The 21175-nt window shown below is 48.8% G+C and overlaps 1 protein-coding gene across 2 annotated transcripts in view; it reads left to right on the forward strand.

Moving 5' to 3' along the window:
* COTL1 (coactosin like F-actin binding protein 1) overlaps positions 1-19217 on the forward strand; it is a 61486-nt gene extending 42269 nt beyond the window's left edge. For both annotated transcript variants that reach the window (XM_027513896.1, XM_027513895.1), the window contains exon 7: positions 17945-19217. In XM_027513896.1, coding sequence (XP_027369697.1) covers positions 17945-18055 — 111 coding nt within the window. In that variant the 3' untranslated portion in view covers positions 18056-19217. The remainder of the gene's footprint in view (positions 1-17944) is intronic.
* The last annotated feature ends 1958 nt before the right edge of the window (positions 19218-21175 follow it).

A 21175-nucleotide genomic window follows, 5' to 3' on the forward strand; every position in this document is an offset into this window, starting at 1 on the left:
AGACTGAGTAGCTGGGCGCTGGTGGTAGCTAATTTACTCCTGTGTCCCTATTAGACTAGAGGAAGAGGGGGAAATAGTGTACCTTGCTTTTGTCCCTGGGGTTCCAAACAGCTCTACCTGTAGAGCTTCCCATTTTAAAGTTCTGTATTTTTGCATTCTGGACATAAAAAAATTGACACTATTGGAAATTTCCAAAGCAGGTCATTTGAAGCTAGGGCCTGGGGTCATGCTGAGAAACAAAAATCCAAATTCTAGGGCTTCCTTGGTGGCTTAGTGGTAAAGAATCTGCCTGCCAGTGCAGGAGACATGAATTCAACCCCTGGTCTGCGAAGATCTCACATGTTGTGGAGCAACTAAGCCTGTGCACCAGAACTATTGAGCCTGGGCTCTAGAGCTGGGGAGCCATGACTACCGAAGCCTGTGCGCCCTAGAGCCCGCGCTCCTCAACAAGAGAAGCCCTCACACCGCAACTAGAGAGTGGCCCCGGCTCCCCGCAACGAGAGAGAAGCCCGTGCAGCAGTGAAGACCCAGCATAGCCTGAAGAAGCAAGTCAATAAAGTCATAGAAAAAAGTCCAAATTCCAGAACCATAGACTGGGGCAAGGAGGTGGAGGGGAGAGGGTTTTCTCCCTACCAAAGGGATCTCCATCTTGCAGAAGGATTTCCCAAAACCCATGATAGGGGGTGGATGGCTAACTTGTACAGGGCTTCCTTAGAGGTGATGCAAATATTCTAAACTGTTCTAAAATCTGTGGTGTTGGTTGCTCATATCTGAGAATATACAAAAAGCTATTGCATCCTAAAAAAAAAGAAACGCACACACACACAAATCTGCCGAGTGCAGTGTGGTGTCCTGGGTCGGATCCAGGACACACTGGTGAAATCTAGAAAAACTGGTGAGATCGGAATGAAGTCTGGGGTTTAGTTGGTAGTCGTGTTCCAGTGTTGGCTTCCTGGCTGTGACAAACACACCACGGTAACTTCAGATGTTCACAGTTGTCAGATGGCCGTGGGGTGCGTAGGAACTCTTGGTGCTGTCTCTTACAACTTTCCTCTAAATCCACAACTATCTCCAAATAAAACTTCCGTTAAAAAGTAATAATAGGAGAGAACTCCTATCATTCCATTATTACGGCCGATTTTTCCTTCTCTCCTCCCAGTCCTGTGGGTGAACGCACTCCCCTCTGCATTGCTACAGTCACAGCCTATGAATCACACCTAATCAGCTTCTTTTTTCCTAACATAACATAATTACGTAAATTATGTGTCTGCAGAGTCTTTGTAATGAACGTTCTTCTGGCTGCCAACAAGTCCGGTTTCGCAAGTGTACTGTGATGGATTGAAAATCCCCTCGGTGTTGGCCTCTTAGTTGCTTCCCATTTTTATTGTTATAAATAATACGTTCCAACCAGCATTTTAATACGTTCAGCTCCTTCCCGCCCTACACTGAACTGTTTCTTCAACGCGCCTTTCAGGAGGGGGAGTGTTCTGGAGTTAACAGGGGTGAAAATCCCTTTAAAAAGGAATAGGCTAGGACTTCCCTGGTGGCCCAGTGGTTAAGACTCTTCCCATCCAGTGCAGGGGGCACAGGTTCAATTCCTGGCCAGAGAACTAAGTTCCCATGTGTGCTGACGTGGCCAAAAATAAATAAAATGAAATTTTAAAATATTTGAGCCAAAAATTAAAAAATAGATATATATTGAACATAAAAAAAAAAAGGTATAGGCTGTCAAATTACCTCCTAAAGGGCTAGCACTATGCCTGGGGTGTGGTAAATGTTCCATAAATGTCATTCACTTCCTAGCCTAATCAGCATTACCAGCGAATACTGCAGTTGGCACCCTGTCCAGGACTGGCACCCTTTCTTTGGGCAGCCGCCTACTCAACCCCTCGGGCTGTTTTTCTCCTGGACAGTTGGAGGCTTTAATGGTTAACCAGCTTTCAAGGGTCTCCTTTGTGGCAATAGAATGGAAAATGCAGAAGAATGCATGTCCACGATCAGAGGTCTCCCGCTGGACTCCACCATCCACGCTTAGCCCTCTCATCAGCCAGCCCGGCATGGCCGGAAGAACAGCACGCACTGGGAGAGGGTGTTTGCTGGGGCGCATCCAGTGGGGGCGGTCTTTGAATCCTGCAGAACCCCTGTTTTCTTTCCACTTTTAAGACTGTGGTAAAATGAAATAACGTAAGATGTTAGCCCTTTTGGTGTGCCGTTCAGTGGTGTGACATACATTTATGTTGGGCGGTCACCGCCATTGTCCAAAAATTCCAGAGCTTTTAAAATCACCCCCAAAGGAAACTCTGTCCCTAGTAGCAGTTTGCAGAGTTCCTGTTACATCTAAAACTCTTCTCAGTTTGGTGAACTGGGTGGAGAGTGGTTTGGGGAAATATGATTTTTTGGTGGAAAGACTTCAGTTGGGAGTATTGATTATAATTCATTTGTTTGTAAACTCTAACATATTGCAGCAAAATGGGAATTGCTTGGCTCTCTGAACTAGGAGTTGCAGGGGTTGCCCGCTTGCGGTGTGGCTGGATCCAGAGCTGAGCCGTAGCTTCTCTTCTTTTCTCTTTTCTCTCTCCTCTGTGTTTGGCCCCAGGTGGCCTCTGCAGCAGGAGAAATGGTCCAGGCCTGGTGGCTGTTCTGGGTCTTGATCCCGGGGGAAGAGAGACTCCTCCTCCCTTAGTGTCAGTCATTCCCTTAAAGCGATCCAGTTGGCCCAGCTGAGGTCACATGCATGTCCTGTGGGGCCGGGAGGTGTGGAGCCTCATGACTGGCAGCTCTGAACTGATTCCAGTTGTTAAAAGAAAAGGATGCTGATATATGAAGAGCATAGCGGATGCTTGCTTGATCTTGAACTGCAGGTGCGATGTGATGTTTTGACCATTACCTTTTGCATTTCCCACCTCTTCATTTAAAAAGGTTTATTACCTGAAACTGTTACAAGACCTCACATTTATACTACAGTTGTAAATACAGCCATTTATGTTACAGAGGGTCGATTTTACTGCTGTAATGGTATCTTCTGACAGTCATTAAAATCTTGCTGATGCTGGCAGGTCAGTTTTCCCCTCTGCTTAGTCGGGGGGGCACTCAGAGCAGATGTTCTTTAAGGGGTCTCCAGATGGCCATTCTGGATTCCTTATCTTGGGGACAGGATCACATCCCCAGCTGCCTTTTACCACCATTTCCATGTGAAGAATAAATGGATTGAGTTTTAATTTAAGATTATTCCTGGCCTTTTTTTAGTAATAATAAAACTACTCCACATCCTTATGCTTTGTATGAAACGTTCAGTTCAGTTCAGTTGCTCAGTCGTGTCCGACTCTTTGAGACCCCATGGACTGCAGCACGCCAGGCTTCCCTGTCTGTAGAGCATGTAAATGAATGTTGTTGTTCGGTTGGTGAGTCAAGTCCGACTCTTTGCAACCCCGTGAATTGTAGCCCACCAGGCTCCTCTGTCCATGGGATTCTCCAGGCAAGAATATTGGAGTAGGTTGCCGTTTTCTCCTCCAGAGGACCTTCCTGACCCAGGGATCGAACCTGTATCTCCTGCATTGGCAGGTGAATTCTTTACCACTGCACCACCGGGGAAGCCCATAAATGAATGTAGAGCCGCTGAAATCAAGAAGCATGGGTCTTTATGCCACCTGCCTGCTCGTGGGCAAGTCGCTCTCCCTTCCTGGACCTCAGTTTCCTCATTTAAAAATAAGTTGGATTGGGACTTCCCTGGCCGTTGACTTTGCCTTCCAGTGCGGAAGGTGTGGGTTCAATCCTTGATTGGAGAGCTAAGATCCCACGTGCCTCCTGGCCAAAACACCAAAACAGAAAACAGAAACAATCTTGTAACAAATTCAATAAAGACTTTAAAAATGATCCACATCAAAAAAAATTTTTTTTCTTAAAAAAAAAAAGAATTGGATGAGTTGACCTGCTGTGTCCTGTTTGTACATATTCTGAAATAGTTTCATTTGTTTAGGGGGTACTTTGTTTATCATAGTGTATTACTTTTAAAGGAACCTTTTACTTTGTCAGTAGAAGAGACAGTGTGCCGTGCAGGGGTCTGGGGGTGTAGCCTTTGGAGCCAGATGGAGTGAGTTCAGGTTTCAGCCCTGCTGTTCAGTGTGCAGCCCTGGGCAAGTTGCTCTCCTCTGGGCCTGATGTCCGAAGCAGGGCTGGTATAGTATCTGCCTCCTGGGGTTGTTGTGGGGATTGAATGAGCGACTATCAGGAAATGCAATTAGAACAGTGTCTGGCAGCATCCTGGGAGTGTAGTTGCGATTACTCCCAGCTTTCCTGGTTCGACACCACTGTGATACACAGCTTTCTAGTTTCCCTGGGGGCTGACAGGTCCACATGCTGAGTCCCTGACCTGGGGCATGAATCTTACTTTTGAAGCATCCTGCCTAACTCTTACAAATGGCTTGGACAAAAGTCACATCCGTCAGCAACACAGGAAGGTTCCAGCCTCACTCACCTTTGCTGGTGCTAACTTCAAAACAATCCGAACCTCACCTGGGGCCTGTGCCTAGGTGCATCAGCTAGGAGAGTAACCCTAAGCGTAGCCCTGAGCAATAAGACTTGCATCAAGCCATGGCTAACAAGCAGCCGGCCCAGGTCTGGAGCCCCGAGGAGTCAAAAGTCAGCAGGTTTGATGGCGGGTCCCTAGTCTGTGTTCAGAGCCAGGCTGAGATTCTGAGCAGCCTCTGAGGCTGGTGGAGAACAGGACGAGGCCAGCAAGGCTGGGGGCAGCAGCGGGGTGCCAGCCTGGGCGAGGGTGGCACCCAGACTTGGGCCTGGAATGCGCTGAGTGGACAGGGTGCGTGGCTGCCTCGCCACAGCCGTCGTCTGCCGCACAGAAATGCCTGGCTGGTGCCGGCGACACAACACCCAGCCCATTGTCCCGGCGCCGCTGCAGGGTGAGAGGGACAATGCAGCAGCCCCGTCAGAGACCAGCCTGCGCCGGGCCAGGCTGTCTCGATTTAGAAACGGACTCGGTCGATGGAGCATTGTGCTGGCCTTGCAGAAGCTCTGTACTCACGTGGTCCTTTTATCTCTTTTTTTATTTTTGAACATCATATGAATGCTCACGGAACCAATTACCCGGAGGTACATCTCGGCTTTCAGCTCTGGGAAGAGAACAGCAGGGAGTGTTTCCTCTAAGGGAAAGTGAAGGTGGGAAGGACGGGCCTGTCAGTGACTGCATGGAGCCAGCAGTGTAACGTGTACCCTGAAGGCTTCTGAACCCCAGGAGCAGGGGCAGTTTACACGCTGGGCCCGTCCACCCACAGGGCCAGGACCAGATGTCCTAACTCCCTTCCAGGAGGGTCATGTTTATGTACAAGTGTGGTACTTATATTAATAACAAGAGGTTTACTGTGCCCTTGCCTTACGCCTGGCACTTTGAAGGACTTTCCACATATTGAAATTATTTCTTCTTCACAAGGCCAGTTCTGCCATCATCTGCATTTTATAGATGAGGAGTCTGAGGACTGGGGAAAGTTGGGGAATTTGCTAAAGGTCCCCTGTGCTTGCAGACTGGCCAGGGACCCCGACTCTGCCACTTCAGCCCACTACACGTTTCCCAAAGTCCTCTAGCACCAAGAAGAATGTTCTGAGGCCAACATACCTTTTGGAAGCTACTTTTATAGACTCGCATGACACGTTAAAGGCTCTGAGAAGATCTGCAGGAAACAAACATCTTACATTTATTTTTAAAAATACTGACCTGGTTCTTAATCTTCCTTGATGTTAGAACTTTTTTTTTTTTGAAACTGGAAACTGAACATCATTGCACAGTGTTTCTTTCTTTTTTAAATACTGCTGTGTCAAATGGAAGAGATCATGGGCCTAAGGGGAGTGAGATCCAAGTTGATATTCCAGCATTATTAACCTTTCGCCCTAGTGAAAGTGAAAGTCGCTCAGTTGTGTCCGACTCTTTGCGTCCCCATGGACTGACTATAACAGTCCACAGAATTCTCTAGGCCAGAATACTGGAGTGGGTAGCCTTTCCGTTCTCCAGGGGATCTTCCCAACACAGGGATCGAATCCAGGTCTCCTGCATTGTAGGCGAATTCTTTACCGGCTAAGCCACAAGGGAAGCCCCTTCGCCCTAGGACCTCGGGCAAGTAACTTTATCCGTAGAAGCTGTTCTCACTTAAAGAGAATGTAGATTCTCACATAGCTGTTGGAAGGATGAAAGAAAAACAAAATGAAAAGGTTTCTCCTTTTAGTGACTGATGAACGCCTATCATCCTTCACAACCCTGATTTTTTTTTTTTAACAAATGTGAATAAAACAGATTTATTGAAAACACGTATAATGCATGTGGCCATTACATTACCCATAGTATAAACTTTTAGAACATATACTTTCAGTACTATGAATTACGATTCCATGCAGAAAAAAAGTCACACACATTATTGCTGAATGAGTGAAATCTAACAGATGTCTCTGATGTTTCTTTGCTTTCCTTCTTGTCAAAAAAAGAGAACACACAAATCTCAGAAAACAAAAGTAGGCCAAAATATGAATAGAAATTTTCCCAAATAGAACACACAGGTGAAAAACAGACACATGAAAAACAAAAATTAACATTAAGACGACCCTGATTTTTTAATCCCATTCTCCTACCAGCCTCAATCAGAATTAATTGCTCCTGTGTTTGTCCTGTAGCTCAAATTCCTTGAATTATAATTAAATGGCCCGAGAAAGTAATCTCAAGGGCAGGGACCATGGCTGCTTTATTTGCATTTCTCGTACCTAGAAAAGTACTAAAACATGCTAAAATGTGAAGAAATAGATCTGTTCATGTAGGCTCTAGTCTGTGCCTTATTCTTATTCTAGGACTGCTGCTGCTGCTGCTGCTGCTAAGTCGCTTCAGTCGTGTCCGACTCTGTGTGACCCCACAGACGGCAGCCCACCAGGCTCCCCCGTCCCTGGGATTCTCCACGAAAGAACACCGGAGTGGGTTGCCATTTCCTTCTCCAATGCATGAAAGTGAAAAGTGAAAGTGAAGTCGCTCAGTCATGTCCGACTCCTAGCGACCCCATGGACTGCAGCCTACCAGGCTCCTCCGTCCATGGGATTTTCCAGGCAAGAGTACTGGAGTGGGGTGCCATTGCCTTCTCTGTATTCTAGGACAAAAGCTAGTAAATGTTCAACAACTGCTCTTCGGGCTGAATTAAGTTGTAGAAGCCATTTACACTCAGGGAGGGGCTTGAAGGTGAATTGGAATTTCCACAGGCTCTTCTTTTGTTTCAGTGGAAAGCAGAGGTGAGAGCTGTTTGGATCAGCGGGGAGAACCTGTGTACCTTGGTGTCAGGAGATTTACAGGGCTGCTGCCCCCGCCTGCAGAGCATCAGTGCTGCCCGCCACTCGGGGACCAGCTTAGATGCCTCATCCCTCTTTGAAAAGGCTGTTTTTATGGGGAGTTTTCGGAGAAGGCAATGGCACCCCACTCCAGTACTCTTGCCTGGAAAATCCCATGGACAAAGGGGCCTGGTAGGCTGCAGTCCATGGGATCGCTAAGTCAAAGACTGAGCGACTTCACTTTCACTTTTCACTTTCATGCATTGGAGAAGGAAATGGCAACCCACTCCAGTGTTCTTGCCTAGAGAATCCCAGGGAAGGTGGAGCTTGATGGGCTGTCGTCTTTGGGGTCGCACAGAGTCGGACACGACTGAAGCGACTTCTCTTACCTCTACCTCATGGGGAGTTTTATGCTTCTTCAAGCCTGTGGTTTGGCTGTTTATTCTTCTCAGAACCAGAAAGGGCTTTTTGTGCTCATGTGTTTCACCTGGGCCTGGACTCACGCAAGGGGGCTTTCCGGTGATCGAATCCTGTATTGAAAACATAGGGACTTGCCTGGTGGTTCAGTGGCTAAGACTCCATGTTCCCAATACAAGGGGCGTGGGTTTGATGCACGGTTGGGAAACTAGATCCTATATGCCACAACCAAGGTCTGGCACAACCAGATATAACACACACACACACACACACACACCCACACACACTAAAGTCCCAAGCTGCCTGTGAATGGTGGTGCCGGGATCCTGTGTGGAGGGGCAGGTGTCATGATGTGTCCAACATGCAGATGAGGAAACTGAGGCTTGGAGGGGTGCCGCCTCAAGCCAAGGATGAGTGTCAAGACAGAAGCCAGGTGATGGGGCTCAGAGGTCATTTTATTCAGGGGAGGGCAGTGGGGAACGTGGTTCTATGCTCTTGCTACCAAGAGGTTAAAAGCTCATGGGAGAAAGAGGAAGATGCCCACACCCTGAGCCCGGCATGTAAATGCAAGTCGCTTTCACAAGTTGAGAGCTCTGCCAGTAGGTTGTGGCTGGGTTCCTGTCACTAAAAAACCCCAGATGGGTCCCAGCCCTGGGCCAGCCAGCCTTGGTGTGGTGCCTGCCTGCCGCCACCCCCACCCCTGCAGTGGTGGGCCTCCTGATGTCCACACAGTGATTCCTGACACTCACAGCAGACGGTTTCCATGGACTGGGGACATCAGATTAGAGCCGTGCAGGTCTTTACTGAAGGAGCCCAAGCGCTGAGTCCAGAGAGGTCCCCAAGTGTGACCCGCACACCCAGTGGTGCTGTTGAGAAGGCTGCCTGTGCCCTGGACCTCTGAGCCTTTCAGATCTTCCCTCCCTCAGTCTCTTGCCTTGTGGGACCGCCCCCTACCTCTGTCCTTCTCTTGTGGTAGTTTATCCCCAGGACCCTGCCTTTTGAGAGTCCCTCCTAGAACAAGCTCCAGGCTCTCTGTTCTTTCCCCTATGGTGGTTTATCCCCAGGCGCTGAAAAAATGGTTAGGACAAAATTAAGGACTTCCCTGGTGGCTCAGACGGTAAAGCGTCTGTCTACAATGCAGGAGACCCAGGTTCGATCCCTGGGTCGGAAAGATCCCCTGGAGAAGGAAATGGCAACCCACTCCAGGACTCTTGCCTGGAAAAATCCCATGGACGGAGGAGCCTGGTAGGCTACAGTCCATGGGGTCGCAAAGAGTTGGACACGACTGAGCGACTTCACTGTGCTTCACTTCGAGTGATGGTTAATCACACAGCTAAGCCTGCTAATTCCCCTGGAGCCCTGGGCGCATGATACATGTTATTACAAAACATTGCAGAGGTTCAGGGTCCTTCTATGTAACATTTCATAGATGTTTTCAGTTTTCATAATTTTAATGGCTGAATACTATTCTGTTCAGTGGATGTGGGACTGTGTGTGTGTGTGTGTGTGTGTGTGTGGTTTTCATCCCCCTGATGAAGACTTGGTGTGGAGTTAAACATGGGTTTGGGTCTCAGCCCCACCCCATGATGTGTGTGACCTTGTGCCAGCTGTTTCACTTCCCTGAGCTTCAGCTTCCTCTGAAAATTGGGGATGATAATATCTAACTCATAGAATTGTAAAAATTAAATAAAATACTGTGTATCCTAAGTGCCTGCCGTGTAGGAACTGTTCAATGTAGGTGCTACTTACTTATTTACTCAACTTTTGTTGAAAAGTGGAAGCAGTCTGGTATTTACTGACAGTGAACATCTGTGAGTATACATGTTGTAATTTTTTTTTAATTCTGTTGAGTTTTTCCTTTGGGAAAAATTCCCAAAAGTGAATATTGCTGAGGAGCAAGAAATACTAACCACTTTTTATGGTTGAGCAATATTCCATTGCATATATGTACCACATCTTCTTTATGTGTGCATCTGTTAATGGATATTCAGATTGTTCCCATGTCCTGGCTATTGTGTAAATGGTGCTGCAGTGAACACTGGGGTACATTTGTCATTTTGAACTATGGTTTTCTCAAGCAGTTATACTCCAAGTTAAAAAAAGAAAGAAATGTTAGCCACAGCTTCAACCAGGCAGAAATTGAAGTCCTAAACTGGATTAATATTTCTTGTCAGTTGATTGATAGCAGGGGCTATTTGGAGGTGTGGATTAAGAAGGATTCTGAGGTTAAGTCTGGACTCAGTGGGGAAAGTGCCGTGACTGGTTTGTGATGTCTGCCGTGGGTACCAGAGGAGAGAGTGGAGCTTGTTCCTGCCTTCTTTTTTTATATATATTTCTTTATCTGGCTGTGTTGGCTCTTACTTGCTGCACTTAGGGTCTTGTTGTGTCATGCAGATTTTTCATTGCAGTGCTTGGGTTTAGTTACCCCATGGCATGCAGGATTTTAGATCCTTAGCCAGGGATTGAACTCATGTCCCCTGCAGTGCAGGGGACCACTGGACCACCAGGGAAGCCCCCAATTCCCACATTCTTACCACCCTTGATCTTGATGGAGCCTTGTCAGAAATCAGGCAGAGTGGAGTCGGGGCTCTTGTAAATATCCGTGGTCAGTGTTGGACAGTTACCTTGAGTCCACTCGGCATGCCACCACATGCTGCTCTCTCGTCCTTTGTCCCCTCCTGAGTGAAATAGGGTTGTGTCATTCCTGACCTGTGACAATGATGCAGGTGCCTGCGTTCCCAAACAACCTGCTTGTTTTTCCCTTGTCTGTGATGACTCATGCCGGTTACAGGAACCTTTTCTTTTTTAGTAAATATACCCCACTAGAAGGACTTTTAAAACCTTGGTCTCTGAGACTCTGCAGAATAGTTGTAGGAGGGAAGGTGTAGGGGGCCCAGGAGGGGTTGGCAGTTTTGAAGCTGTGTGTTTTCTTCTGGCCCATGTTCCTTGGAGGGTGCCTTTTCTCTTAGCAAGGTGCAGGCTGCTGGGGACCACTTGCTTTTCTTCAGCATGCCAAGGTCTTTGGTTTATAATTAATCTTCGCCCACTTGGGGAAAAGATACATTATTGTGGCCAGCATGTGTCCCATCCACCCTCTGCCCCATCTCACTGCCTACACACACTGCCCCACCTCACACAGGTGGCAGGGGAGGTACCATCCCCCCATTTTTGCAAGAGTTTGGGATGGGCCTGAAGCCAGCACACAACCTTCTTTTTGAAAGTCATACTCAAATCCCAAAGTTGACATTTCTGTGCTGGTTTCTCTCACTGCTCCTTGGATTCTGGTGTCCAAGGTGGAACTTTGTCCCGTGGGCTCTGGAGGCTCAGGTGCAAACCCAAGGATGGCTGGTGGGGAAAGAGATGGCAGACCCACCATCCAGACCACTTCTTTCATGGAGATGGAGACCAGGGCCTAGAGCCATTGACTGCTTCCTGCAGGGCTTTTTAGAGCCCTCCTGGTTCTTTTTCTCTGCTCTGAGACTGTCAGAGGGACCTGTTAGTATCAGATTTTAACTTCCCAGGGCCTCAGAGAGTGTCTGGCATATATAGATGTTTAGTAGGCAGGTGTTAATTGGAAGAATGATTTGCATTAACTCTCATTATCTTAGGATATGATGAAGGTCACCTCTTTTCCCTGGCGCCACCTTGTAGAAATGGGCATTACTGGCATCACAGGCTTAACTCACTTTTTCTCTCCAGACTTTCCCGGCACCTGTGTTCTCTGTGTAGGGTAGCAACTCATCATGGTCCTTATGTTCTGGGTAGAAGACCAGACACACTTCTGCCCCCACGGACCTCCTCTCTGTCTTCCCATGGCTAATTCTGTCCCCAGCTTTTGAGTGAGCAGCTGGACTTGCTGTCTTCCTTCTGCAAGGGCGAGGAGAGCCTGTGTCACTCTCCTGCTTATTCTGAGAAATTCCCCAGACTTCCCTTCCTTAAAAAGTAAACAGTGAGGATGGAGAAGTCAGTGTGGGTGAGGGAAAGGGAACTTAGCCACACCCTATACACTTGCTCTGGAGAAGGCAATGGCACCCCACTCCAGTACTCTTGCCTGGGAAATCCCATGGACGGAGGAGCCCTGTAGGCTGCAGTCCATGGGGTCGCAAAGAGTCAGACACGACTGAGCAACTTCACTTTCACTTTTCACTTTCATGCATTGGAGAAGGAAATGGCAACCCACTCATATTCTTGCCTGGAGAATCCCAGGGACGGGGGAGCCTGGTGGGCTGCCATCTATGGGGTCACATGACTGAAGCGACTTAGCAGCAGCAGCAGCAGCAGCAGCATACATTTGCTCTGAGCATTTCAGAAAACTTCTTTAGAGCTCACAGACTGCCCTAACAATCTTGAGAATGAAGAAAATCCATGATCTTGTGAAATATTACCTAACCATTCTTGAGCACTTGCTCTGTACTAGGCACACTCATCAGATCCTTACAGGATGTAGGTCCTCTTACCGTCCCCACCTGAGAGAGGAAACTGAGGGTCAGGAGGGTAAGTTTCTGGGGAGGATCAGGCTGCTGGAAATGCACATGGGCAGCCGTCTCAGTATGTGGCCCAGGCCACTCCCAGTACATTTTAGGACCGAAGCGGGGGCTTAAACCCAGGCAGTTGGGAGCTATTTAAAACCAAGATGATTTTGGGACTTCTCCGGCAGTCCAGTGGCCAAAGCTCCACTCTCCTGATGCAGGGGAGCTGGGTTCAATCCCTGGTCGGGGAACTAGATTCCACGTACAACTAAGAGCTTGCATGACGCAGCTAAAGAACCCACATACTGCAAAGAAGATCCGAAGATCCCGACTGCTGCAACTAAGACCAGCATAGCCAAATAAATAGTATTTCAAAAGTAATAAAAGTGAGATGATTTAAAACCAAGGATGGGAAACTATAATACGCACTTTTTAGACCAGCCTTGCAAATAGATTCTTGACTGTATATAGAGCACCACTTCCTAATCCTTGTCCTTCTCTAGAGTTGCCCGCCTTGGAAGCAGACCGATGTCCATCCTCTGTCTTTGAAGCATGAGCTTAAATGCTCTTGAGAAACATCCCGGGGACAGAATGTGTCCTGAATTTGCTCAGTGTGTGTCTGCAAGCCATCTAGGAGTCCTGGTTAGCTGGATGAGGTGTCTTCCTTTGAGAAGTCCTGCCCTGGCAGAAAAGGGAGAGACCCTGTCTGCAGGCTGTCAGCCAGGGACACCGAGTTCCCAGACATGACAAAGATCTTTCTAGAACTCTAGGTCACAGTGCCCCCAGGCCAGCCCGTGTTGCTTTGAAGTCCTTGGCATGTGGCTCTGGCAGCCTGAAGGATGTGATGGCTGCTGGCGTGGGAGGGACGCGCAGCCCACCGGGTAGTATGTCGAGGCGAGAGGGCCTATCCCCGGGGCCCCAGTGTGATGCTGCTGTGTTCCCTGGGACGAATCACTCCCCCTCTCTGGGTCTCTTCCTTATTCTCTATCAAATGAGGGGGTGAATGTCAGAGTGTCAAAGGCTCTTTCAGCTCAATACTCCCTCACCCTGACTTTCTTTGGTTAACCAAGGTACACATAGAGGAGAACACATATATCTAAGGTGTACAGTTTGATGAATTTATGAATTCTAAAATTTGGAATTTTTGTATACACCCATGAAACTACCGTCCAGATCAAGACATGGATCCAGCAGCCACCCACTCCTGCCCTGGAAGGCTCTCCTCCCCCCGACCCAGATCAGCTCTGATATTTTATGATTAATGTGTCTGCTTGACTGAGCACATTATTCTTTTTTGTTTTTTTAACTTTTTATTTTATATTGAAGGGTAGCCTATTAACAGTGTTGATAGTTTCAGGTGCATGGCAAAGGAACTCAGCCGTACGTATTTCATTATTTATTCTTTCAGCTGCTCTGGTCTCAGCTGCAGCTCACGAGATCTTAAGTCACAACATTCGAACTCGTAGCTGTGGCATGTGGGATCTAGTTTCCTGACCAGGGAACGAACCCAGGTCCCCTGAACTGGGAGCGTGTACTCTTAGCCACTGGACCACCAGGGAAGTCCCTGAGCACGTTATTCCTTCAGGCTCTTTCCTGTTCTCTCTGGACCTGGACTGCCACTGGCCATGTGTGGCCGCAGAGCGTGGAAAGCCTGGCTTGTCACACTGCTGTGTGCTGAGTGCACTGGCTTTTTGAGATTAAGTATGGAGAACAAAATCACTTGTTTCGGTGTGGCTTCTAGCGAATTTACGATTCCCTATGTGTTAGCGTTGCTCTGGGCCGCGCTGTTTTCCTTTCCGCAAGGACTTGCGCCCTGCCGCTTGCAGCCTCCGTGTGGCCTGCCTCTTCTCCGGGAGGTGTTGGTGGTACCTGGAGGGTGCCAGGGACTGCGGTTGAGAGTCCAGGGTGTGCGCATGGCAGGGCCGGGGCGGGGGGGCCTGCTTTCTGTAGACATGTTCTTTGTGGTTTTCAGTGTGGGCGAGTCCTTGCAGGCCCCTCAGGTCGTGGGCTTTGCTCCTACATTGAGGTCTGGCTGTCCACAGAATCATTTTTGCTGTTTCTGCCTGTTTTTGAAAGCTGACATTTAAGCCCACTCCCCAGAGATGGTGGCGCCTCCCTTGCCATGTTGAATGCCCGCTCTGTGAGGACCCTGGAAGGAACGGAGGTGGAGAAATGTACAGTCATTTGGGGTTGAGTTTAGGTTGACTCAGACCTTTGGGGGACTTTTTGTGGAGTCCACACCCTGAGGGGATCTCACCTTTTTGAAGCCTCTGCCTTCCACAAACTCCACCCCAGCATCCTGTGGTGGGGGAGCCCCTGCAGGCCCGCCAGGACCACCTCTATGTGGCCGGCCACTTCCTGTCTGCCCTCTGGAGGGAGGGGGTTGATTCCGATAGTAGGGACAGATGAGGCTGCTTGTCTCTGTACTTTGGTTCGAAAGAATTGGTTTTGGCAAACGTGTCAAAAAATTTTGGTTTTAAGCATGTCTCAAATTCCCAAATGTATAGGGTTTGAGTTTTATTTTTGCAGTTTGAGACGTAGATTTTTTTTAACGTAATTTTGTTCATTTACATTTATTGTTATACTGTATTTCACTGGGTCCTGCTACCCTGGCTTGCTCCTTTAGCTATGATTCGATTTCCCATACACTTGTGGTTTTAAGGGGGACGGTGCTGTGTCCACTTGCACTGTGGATTTCTTAGACCTTATGAAACCTCTTCTTAATCTAGGTTGTCTAATGGCTAACAGACACAAGCGCGAGTGTTCTTGTTTCTCTAGATAGCCATATAGCTATCACGGGGCAGAGGAACTTTGGACTTCCTTCTGTAGGCATCTTGAGCTGTGGGGCTTCCTCCTCCGGGTTTGCTCTTCGCCCCTCCCCCTGCTGCTGGGGCTCAGGTTGAGAAACACCTTATTTTTTTCTGGGTTCCCCTTTCTGGCTCTGCCGTTCTGCTGTGTTCACTCTGTGCTGATGACTTACACAGACCCTTAGCAGCACAGCATGGCAGACTGGGAATAGAAAAGGATATTTAGTCATCTGGGCTGATTACACAATGTCTCCAAGTCCAGCCCGTGGAACTTATCTTTAAAAACAAAAAAAAAAGCTAATATACTGAAGGAGGATAACCGAGAAAATGTGTGAGGCTGCACCTGGCACCTATTAGTTGCTTGATAAACATTAACCTCCCCTTTCCTCCTTCCTGTTAGTATTCTTGGTGGCTTGGCATGTTTTGTCTTAATATTGTGCAACTTGACCTTGAGGTTGTCTCTGGTTTATTCTTTTTTGTTTCTTTCTCCCTCTTTTAAAAATCGAGGTGAAACTCACATACCATAAAATTAACCACCATTAAAGACTATACAATTCAGTGGCATTTAGTACCTCCACAGTGTTGTACAGACTACCTGTATCCAGTTCCAAAATACTTTCATCACTCCTAAGGGAGATGGTGACACTTTTAAGAAGGCCAGCTTCAGGACTTCCATCGTGGTGCAGGGGAAAGGAATCCGTCTGCGAATGCGGGGGGCGTGGGTTTGATCCCTGGTCCAGGAAGATTTCACTTGCTGTGGAGCAACTAAGTCCCTGCGCCCCAGCTACTGAGCCTGTGCGCCTAGAGCCTGTGCTCTGCAACGAGAGGAGCCACCGCAGTGAGAAGCCCGTGCCCAGCAACGAGGACCCAGTGCAGCCAAAAGTAAAATAAAAAGAAGAAGGCCAGCTTTAGAGTCAGCTGTACCTGCTAGCCATGTGACTTTGGGCAACTGTCGTTATCTCCAGCCTTTGTTTTGTCATCTTCACAATGGAAATAATATTGATTATTAATATATTACAGGATTTGTTTTTAAAGCAGCTTTATTATGATATAATTTACACACCACAAAATTAACTCACCCTAAGTCTCCAGTTCAGTTATTTTTAGTAAATTTACAGGGTTGTGCAACTATTATTGCCATTCAATTTCCGAGCATTTCCATCTTTTTCTGCTCCAGTCTCTAGCTCCTTTTGTCTCTCTGGGTTTGCCTTTTCTAGACCTTTCATATAAACGGAATCACACAATATGTGGTCTTTCACATCTGGCTTCTCTCACTGAGCGTAATGGTTCGTTCTTTTTTTTTGGAGCATAATGGTTTTAAGGTTCATCCCTGTTGTAGCCTGAATCAGCACCTCACTCCTTTTTATGACTAATATTCCATTGGAGAAGGCAATGGCAACCCACTCCAGTACTCTTGCCTGGAAAATCCCATGGGCAGAGGAGCCTGGTAGGCTACAGTCTGTGGGGTCGTTAAGAGTCGGACCTGACAGCGACTTCACTTTCACTTTTCACTTTCATGCATTGGAGAAGGCAATGGCAACCCACTCCAGTACTCTTGCCTGGAGAATCCCAGGGACGGGGGAGCCTGGTGGGCCGCCGTCTGTGGGGTCGCACAGAGTCGGACATGACTGAAACGACTTAGCAGCAGCAGCAGCAGCATTCCATCATACGGATAGACCCTATTTTGTTTACCCTTTCATGTGTTGATGGGCATTTGAGTAGTTTCCACTTTTTGACTGTTATGAATAACGTTGCCATGAATGTTTGTGATTACAAGTGTTTGTGTGGACATATGCTTTCATTTCTGTTGGGTAGCTACCTGGGAGTAGAATCGCCGAGTCATGCTAAAAGGTTTTAAGAATTAAGTTTGTTAATGTGTGGAACTGCCTGGTCACTTAGGCCCTTTGTATACAGTGGTCACTGTTTACATTATTTCCTCACGGACTCTTTTTTTTAACGTGGATGATGTTCTGGCCTTCAGACGTGTTATTCGTATATTGGTAACTTCTCCGTATTCTTACCTGTCACCATCCTGACATTTTCCTTATGGCAGTTTTATAATGCATGTATTCAAATACCTGTTGACTCTTCATGGCTTAGATCACCCGCTTCACTCATTCAAGCCACACACATTTGCGAGCACCTCGTGTGTGCTGGGTCTTCGGGCTTTTATGGTGGACACATGCATACCACAGCAGCTATGGCCGTTTGGCTCATCACCACAGCCCCATCTCATGGCACCGTGTTTGTTGAGTGAATGCAAGCAGTTCCTCCACCTTCATGTAACTGAGTGTGGCTGGAGAGCCCTGTACAGCCTTCACTGCACCCAGTGTCTGGGCTGATCACTCAGACCTAGGACCAGAGGCCTCACTTCACAGGAGTGTCTGAAGCGACCTTGTACCAGCTGACGACAGCCAGTCATGAGTCTCTTCCCAGCTCCACTTACAAGCCCCCGTTGGTAGTTTGTAATCAGCCAATGTGGGGAGATTTATGCCAGCCTTGGAAATGGGTGGAAGGCTACCATCCACCCCTAACCCCTTCTGTGAGAGAGCCTGGTATTAAACATTGGCCAGTAGACCAGCCTACCTTTCCAACCTCCTCTTCTGTTATTCTCCTAACAAGATGGGTTTTCAGATGAGGAAGTGGAGGCACGGAGCGTTGAAGGAACTTGCTCAAGGCCACACAGTTGGAAAACGACAGAGCCAGAATCTGAACCCAGACCTGACCCTGGCCTTTCTGCGTGCTCTCGGGATCTCTGATTTCCTGGTCTCTGGCCACGTTTTTGTTTTATCCCTCTGCAGAACCGTTCTGCCCCCAGATTTTCGTTTTGATCATTTCTTAGTATTTTAGTTGCCAAGACTTCCTGGTGTGTTGCCTGAGCAACACTCACATCCCGTCCCCTCTCTTTTAACGGGAACTCTGTGTTTTGTTTTGTTCCTGCAGAATTTCGCCAAAGAGTTTGTGATCAGTGATCGGAAGGAGCTGGAGGAAGATTTCATCAAGAATGAGCTCAAGAAGGCGGGTGGAGCCAATTACGATGCCCAGACGGAGTAACCCCCCCGCACACCCCGCCCCTTGCCAAAGTCATCTGCCTGCTCCCCAGGGGAGGGGGCCACAGCCTCAGCTACCAGCCCACCAGCCCACCAGGGAGAGGAGACGCGATGAGAGGCGACGCCCACCACCCCGTCCAAAATCCAGCTCCCCTCCCCACTTCCCTTGTGCACCTGCTGTGTCCTAGACCCTGAAGCTCATTGAACATCTTTCTTTTCTCTTTTATTCTTTCTCCCCGCCCTTCTTTCTTATTCTAAAGAAAAATCATTTTGATGCCAAGGTCACGCACATCATCAGATCAGAGGCGCCTCCTGCGGTGACCCTTTCCTGATATTTCTCTGACGCACAAGCAGCCTGTCCGGCTTCACCCACCAACCTTGTGTCGCTTCTGGCACCTGGGTCACGCTGCTATCTCGGTTCTCCTTGGCGCCTGCCTGCTTCCCGCTGAGGCAACGGCTGTGCCGGGAGCCGTGCCCTCAACAGCGGCCTTTACAAGCACACATGCATCCCGCTGGCCAGGCTCATGCTCCTGAGAGTCGCTCCAGGGTCCCCCCCCATCCCCCCCATTCCAAGTTGCCTAAGCTCCATGCCCATCCGAGATGGTGCTCGATGGAGAGAAGCGCAGGCCTGACTCAGACCAGAAGAGAAGAGAGAATATTTGCCTTAAAAGTTGCCTGGCTTTGCCATCGGTCTGAAGTGGCCCGTTCCCACCCTCTTGATGGAAATCTCACGATGTTGTGGAGTGGGGGGCAAAGGTCTAAGTCCAGATTCAACAGGAGGAGTCTTTCAGGGGTCACGTCCCGGGCTCTCCAAGTGATGAGGATGTTAGGGAGAGAGGCCCGGGGTGTGGGATGGGAACTGAGGTCCAGCCAGTCAGCAAACAGAGCAGGGGACAGAGCGTGTGCGGCGGGAGCCCCGCCCTCGAGGGACCAGAGAGTCTGTGGGTGTAATCCTCGGTGGCATCAGAGCGGCCCAAGGATTTCCTTTTTTGTCAAAGAAAGATGCGATTGGCTTGGTTGTTCATGAGCACGTTTGGTAGCGTTCTTTTTCTCTTTTCCTTGCTCATTTCGTTGGGGGAAGTCTGTGCTGCGTTGGGGTCGTCAAGAGCATCCACACTCAAAATGGTTTACAGAAATAAACAGTTTTTTTGTTTTTCAAAAAACAAGGCTGTGTGATTGGTGTTATAAAGCTTCTCTCTTTCCTGGAAAAACGAAGGCGGTTGTCGTTTCAGATTTTAATTGGCCTTCACAGAGCTATTGGGGGCTGGTTGTATTCATATTCCATACCTTGTTCGATTTTAGCAATAACCGTAAGAAGTTGGTGCCATTTGGGATTTCTCTGGGAGTCCAGTGGTTAGGACTCTTGAATTCCTAGTGCAGGGGGCATGGGTTTGAGTCCTGGTTGGGGAACTAAGACCCCACATGCCATACATGGTGTGGCCAAAAAAAAAAAAGTTGCTGTTTGCATCCCCATTTTATGGAAATCGAGGCTCAGAGAGACTCAGTGATTCACCTGTGGCCTCCCAGCTGGCAGGTGGGAGAGCTGGGATTCGAACCTGAGTCTCTGGGTGGCCCTGGTGCTGTGGCTCAGGACCAGAGTGGGGGAGGCCCAACCCCGAAATAGTGATGAGACAGTGGGATTGTGACATGTCTTGTGTGGTCAGACCCCTCCACTCTGTGGATTCAGGGAAAGCTGTGAGAAGGCATCCCCCTTCAGCTGGGCTATGACATGCTTTCTGAGATTGAGCTTCAAAACGAGATTTCCAGCACGCCAGCCCTGCTGGGAGTGCAGAAGCAGGCCAGAGGAGTTTCAGATGCACAGCCTGCTTTGGAGGAGCTGTGAGTGGGGCGGGGAGACCAGGAAGGAATCCTGCAAGATGTGGGCAAGGCCCGAGGCAGCCCAGGGCCCGTCCTCAGCCAGGCTCCTCTGCTCACGGCTGGGCGACATTGGGCAGGTTGGTTAACCTCTCTGAGCCTCAGCTTCCTTATCCGTGAAATCATTAAGGAGCAGTGAGGATTATGAGGATGTCTGGCAGGGCTCGGTCATCATCCCATCAGGCCTGCCACTCAGTCTTGACAGCTCTGGGTGCCCTAGTTTTTCCTAAACGTAGAACAGAGGGAGCCAAAGTAGGTCTCCGGCTTCCTGGCTTTTAGCGCTGGTCAGAGAGCTTGGATAATTACACATGTAGATAAGCCCCCTCAGGAAGAAAATTATAAAGGCACTAGGGCTGGTTAGGGGCATCAAGGAGGGCTTCTCTGAAGAGGTAACATCTGAGGTGTGAAGGGGAGGAGGGAAGCCGGCTAAGGGGTCTGGGGAAAAGGAGACCTGGGACAAAGCCTCCTGGGGGATGTTTGCCAAGAAGGGCAGAGAGGGTGGAGCTGGGTTTATGCGTCAGGGAGCTGGGGTTTTAGTTGATAACTGCAGCTCAGGCCTTTGCTGGGATTTCAGAACTTGGCTGATGGGATCTTGATGTCCTCAAGGGCAGAGAGACCTTGCCTTTATGTCGTTGAGAGTGAAAGTGTTGGTCACTCAGTTGTGTCTGACTGTTTGCAACCCCATGGAGTGTAGCCCACCAGGCTCCTCTGTACATGGGATTCTCCAGACAAGAATGCTGGAGTGGGTTGCCATTCCCTTCTCCAGGGGTCTTCCCAATCCAGGAATAGAAACTGGGTTTCCTGCATCCCAGGCAGATTCTTTGCCTTCTGAGCCACCAGTGAAGCCCCCCACTCCACCCCCACCCCCCGCCCCCAATAACCAGCATCCAGAAGGTATCTGGTAGTGCTGCCTGGAGCTGATTCCATTCAGCTGCTCCCAGTGCTGCCCAGGGCATGGGCACCCCAGTCTGGCCTCCCTCAGGGTCTGGCAGGTCTTGGGGTGAAGCTCTTGCTTTAGACTCTTAATTACTTGACACACTGGACATTCAGTAGCTATTCTGGGTTCCCCCAAACTGAATGGTGTAAACCAACCACTGTGTTGTTTGGCCCGTGAATTTGTAGAACTGGGATTTAGGAAGGGTTCAGCAGGGCGATTTTCCCTAGCAGGGTCTCTCCTCTGGCTGTGGTCGGATCCACTGGTCTGGATGCTCAAGCTGGCCGTCTCACACGGCCCCCAGCCAGCAGCCAA

This window comes from Bos indicus x Bos taurus, chromosome 18, assembly GCF_003369695.1.
Source record: "Bos indicus x Bos taurus breed Angus x Brahman F1 hybrid chromosome 18, Bos_hybrid_MaternalHap_v2.0, whole genome shotgun sequence".
In the NCBI taxonomy this organism is placed as follows: Eukaryota; Metazoa; Chordata; class Mammalia; order Artiodactyla; family Bovidae; genus Bos; species Bos indicus x Bos taurus.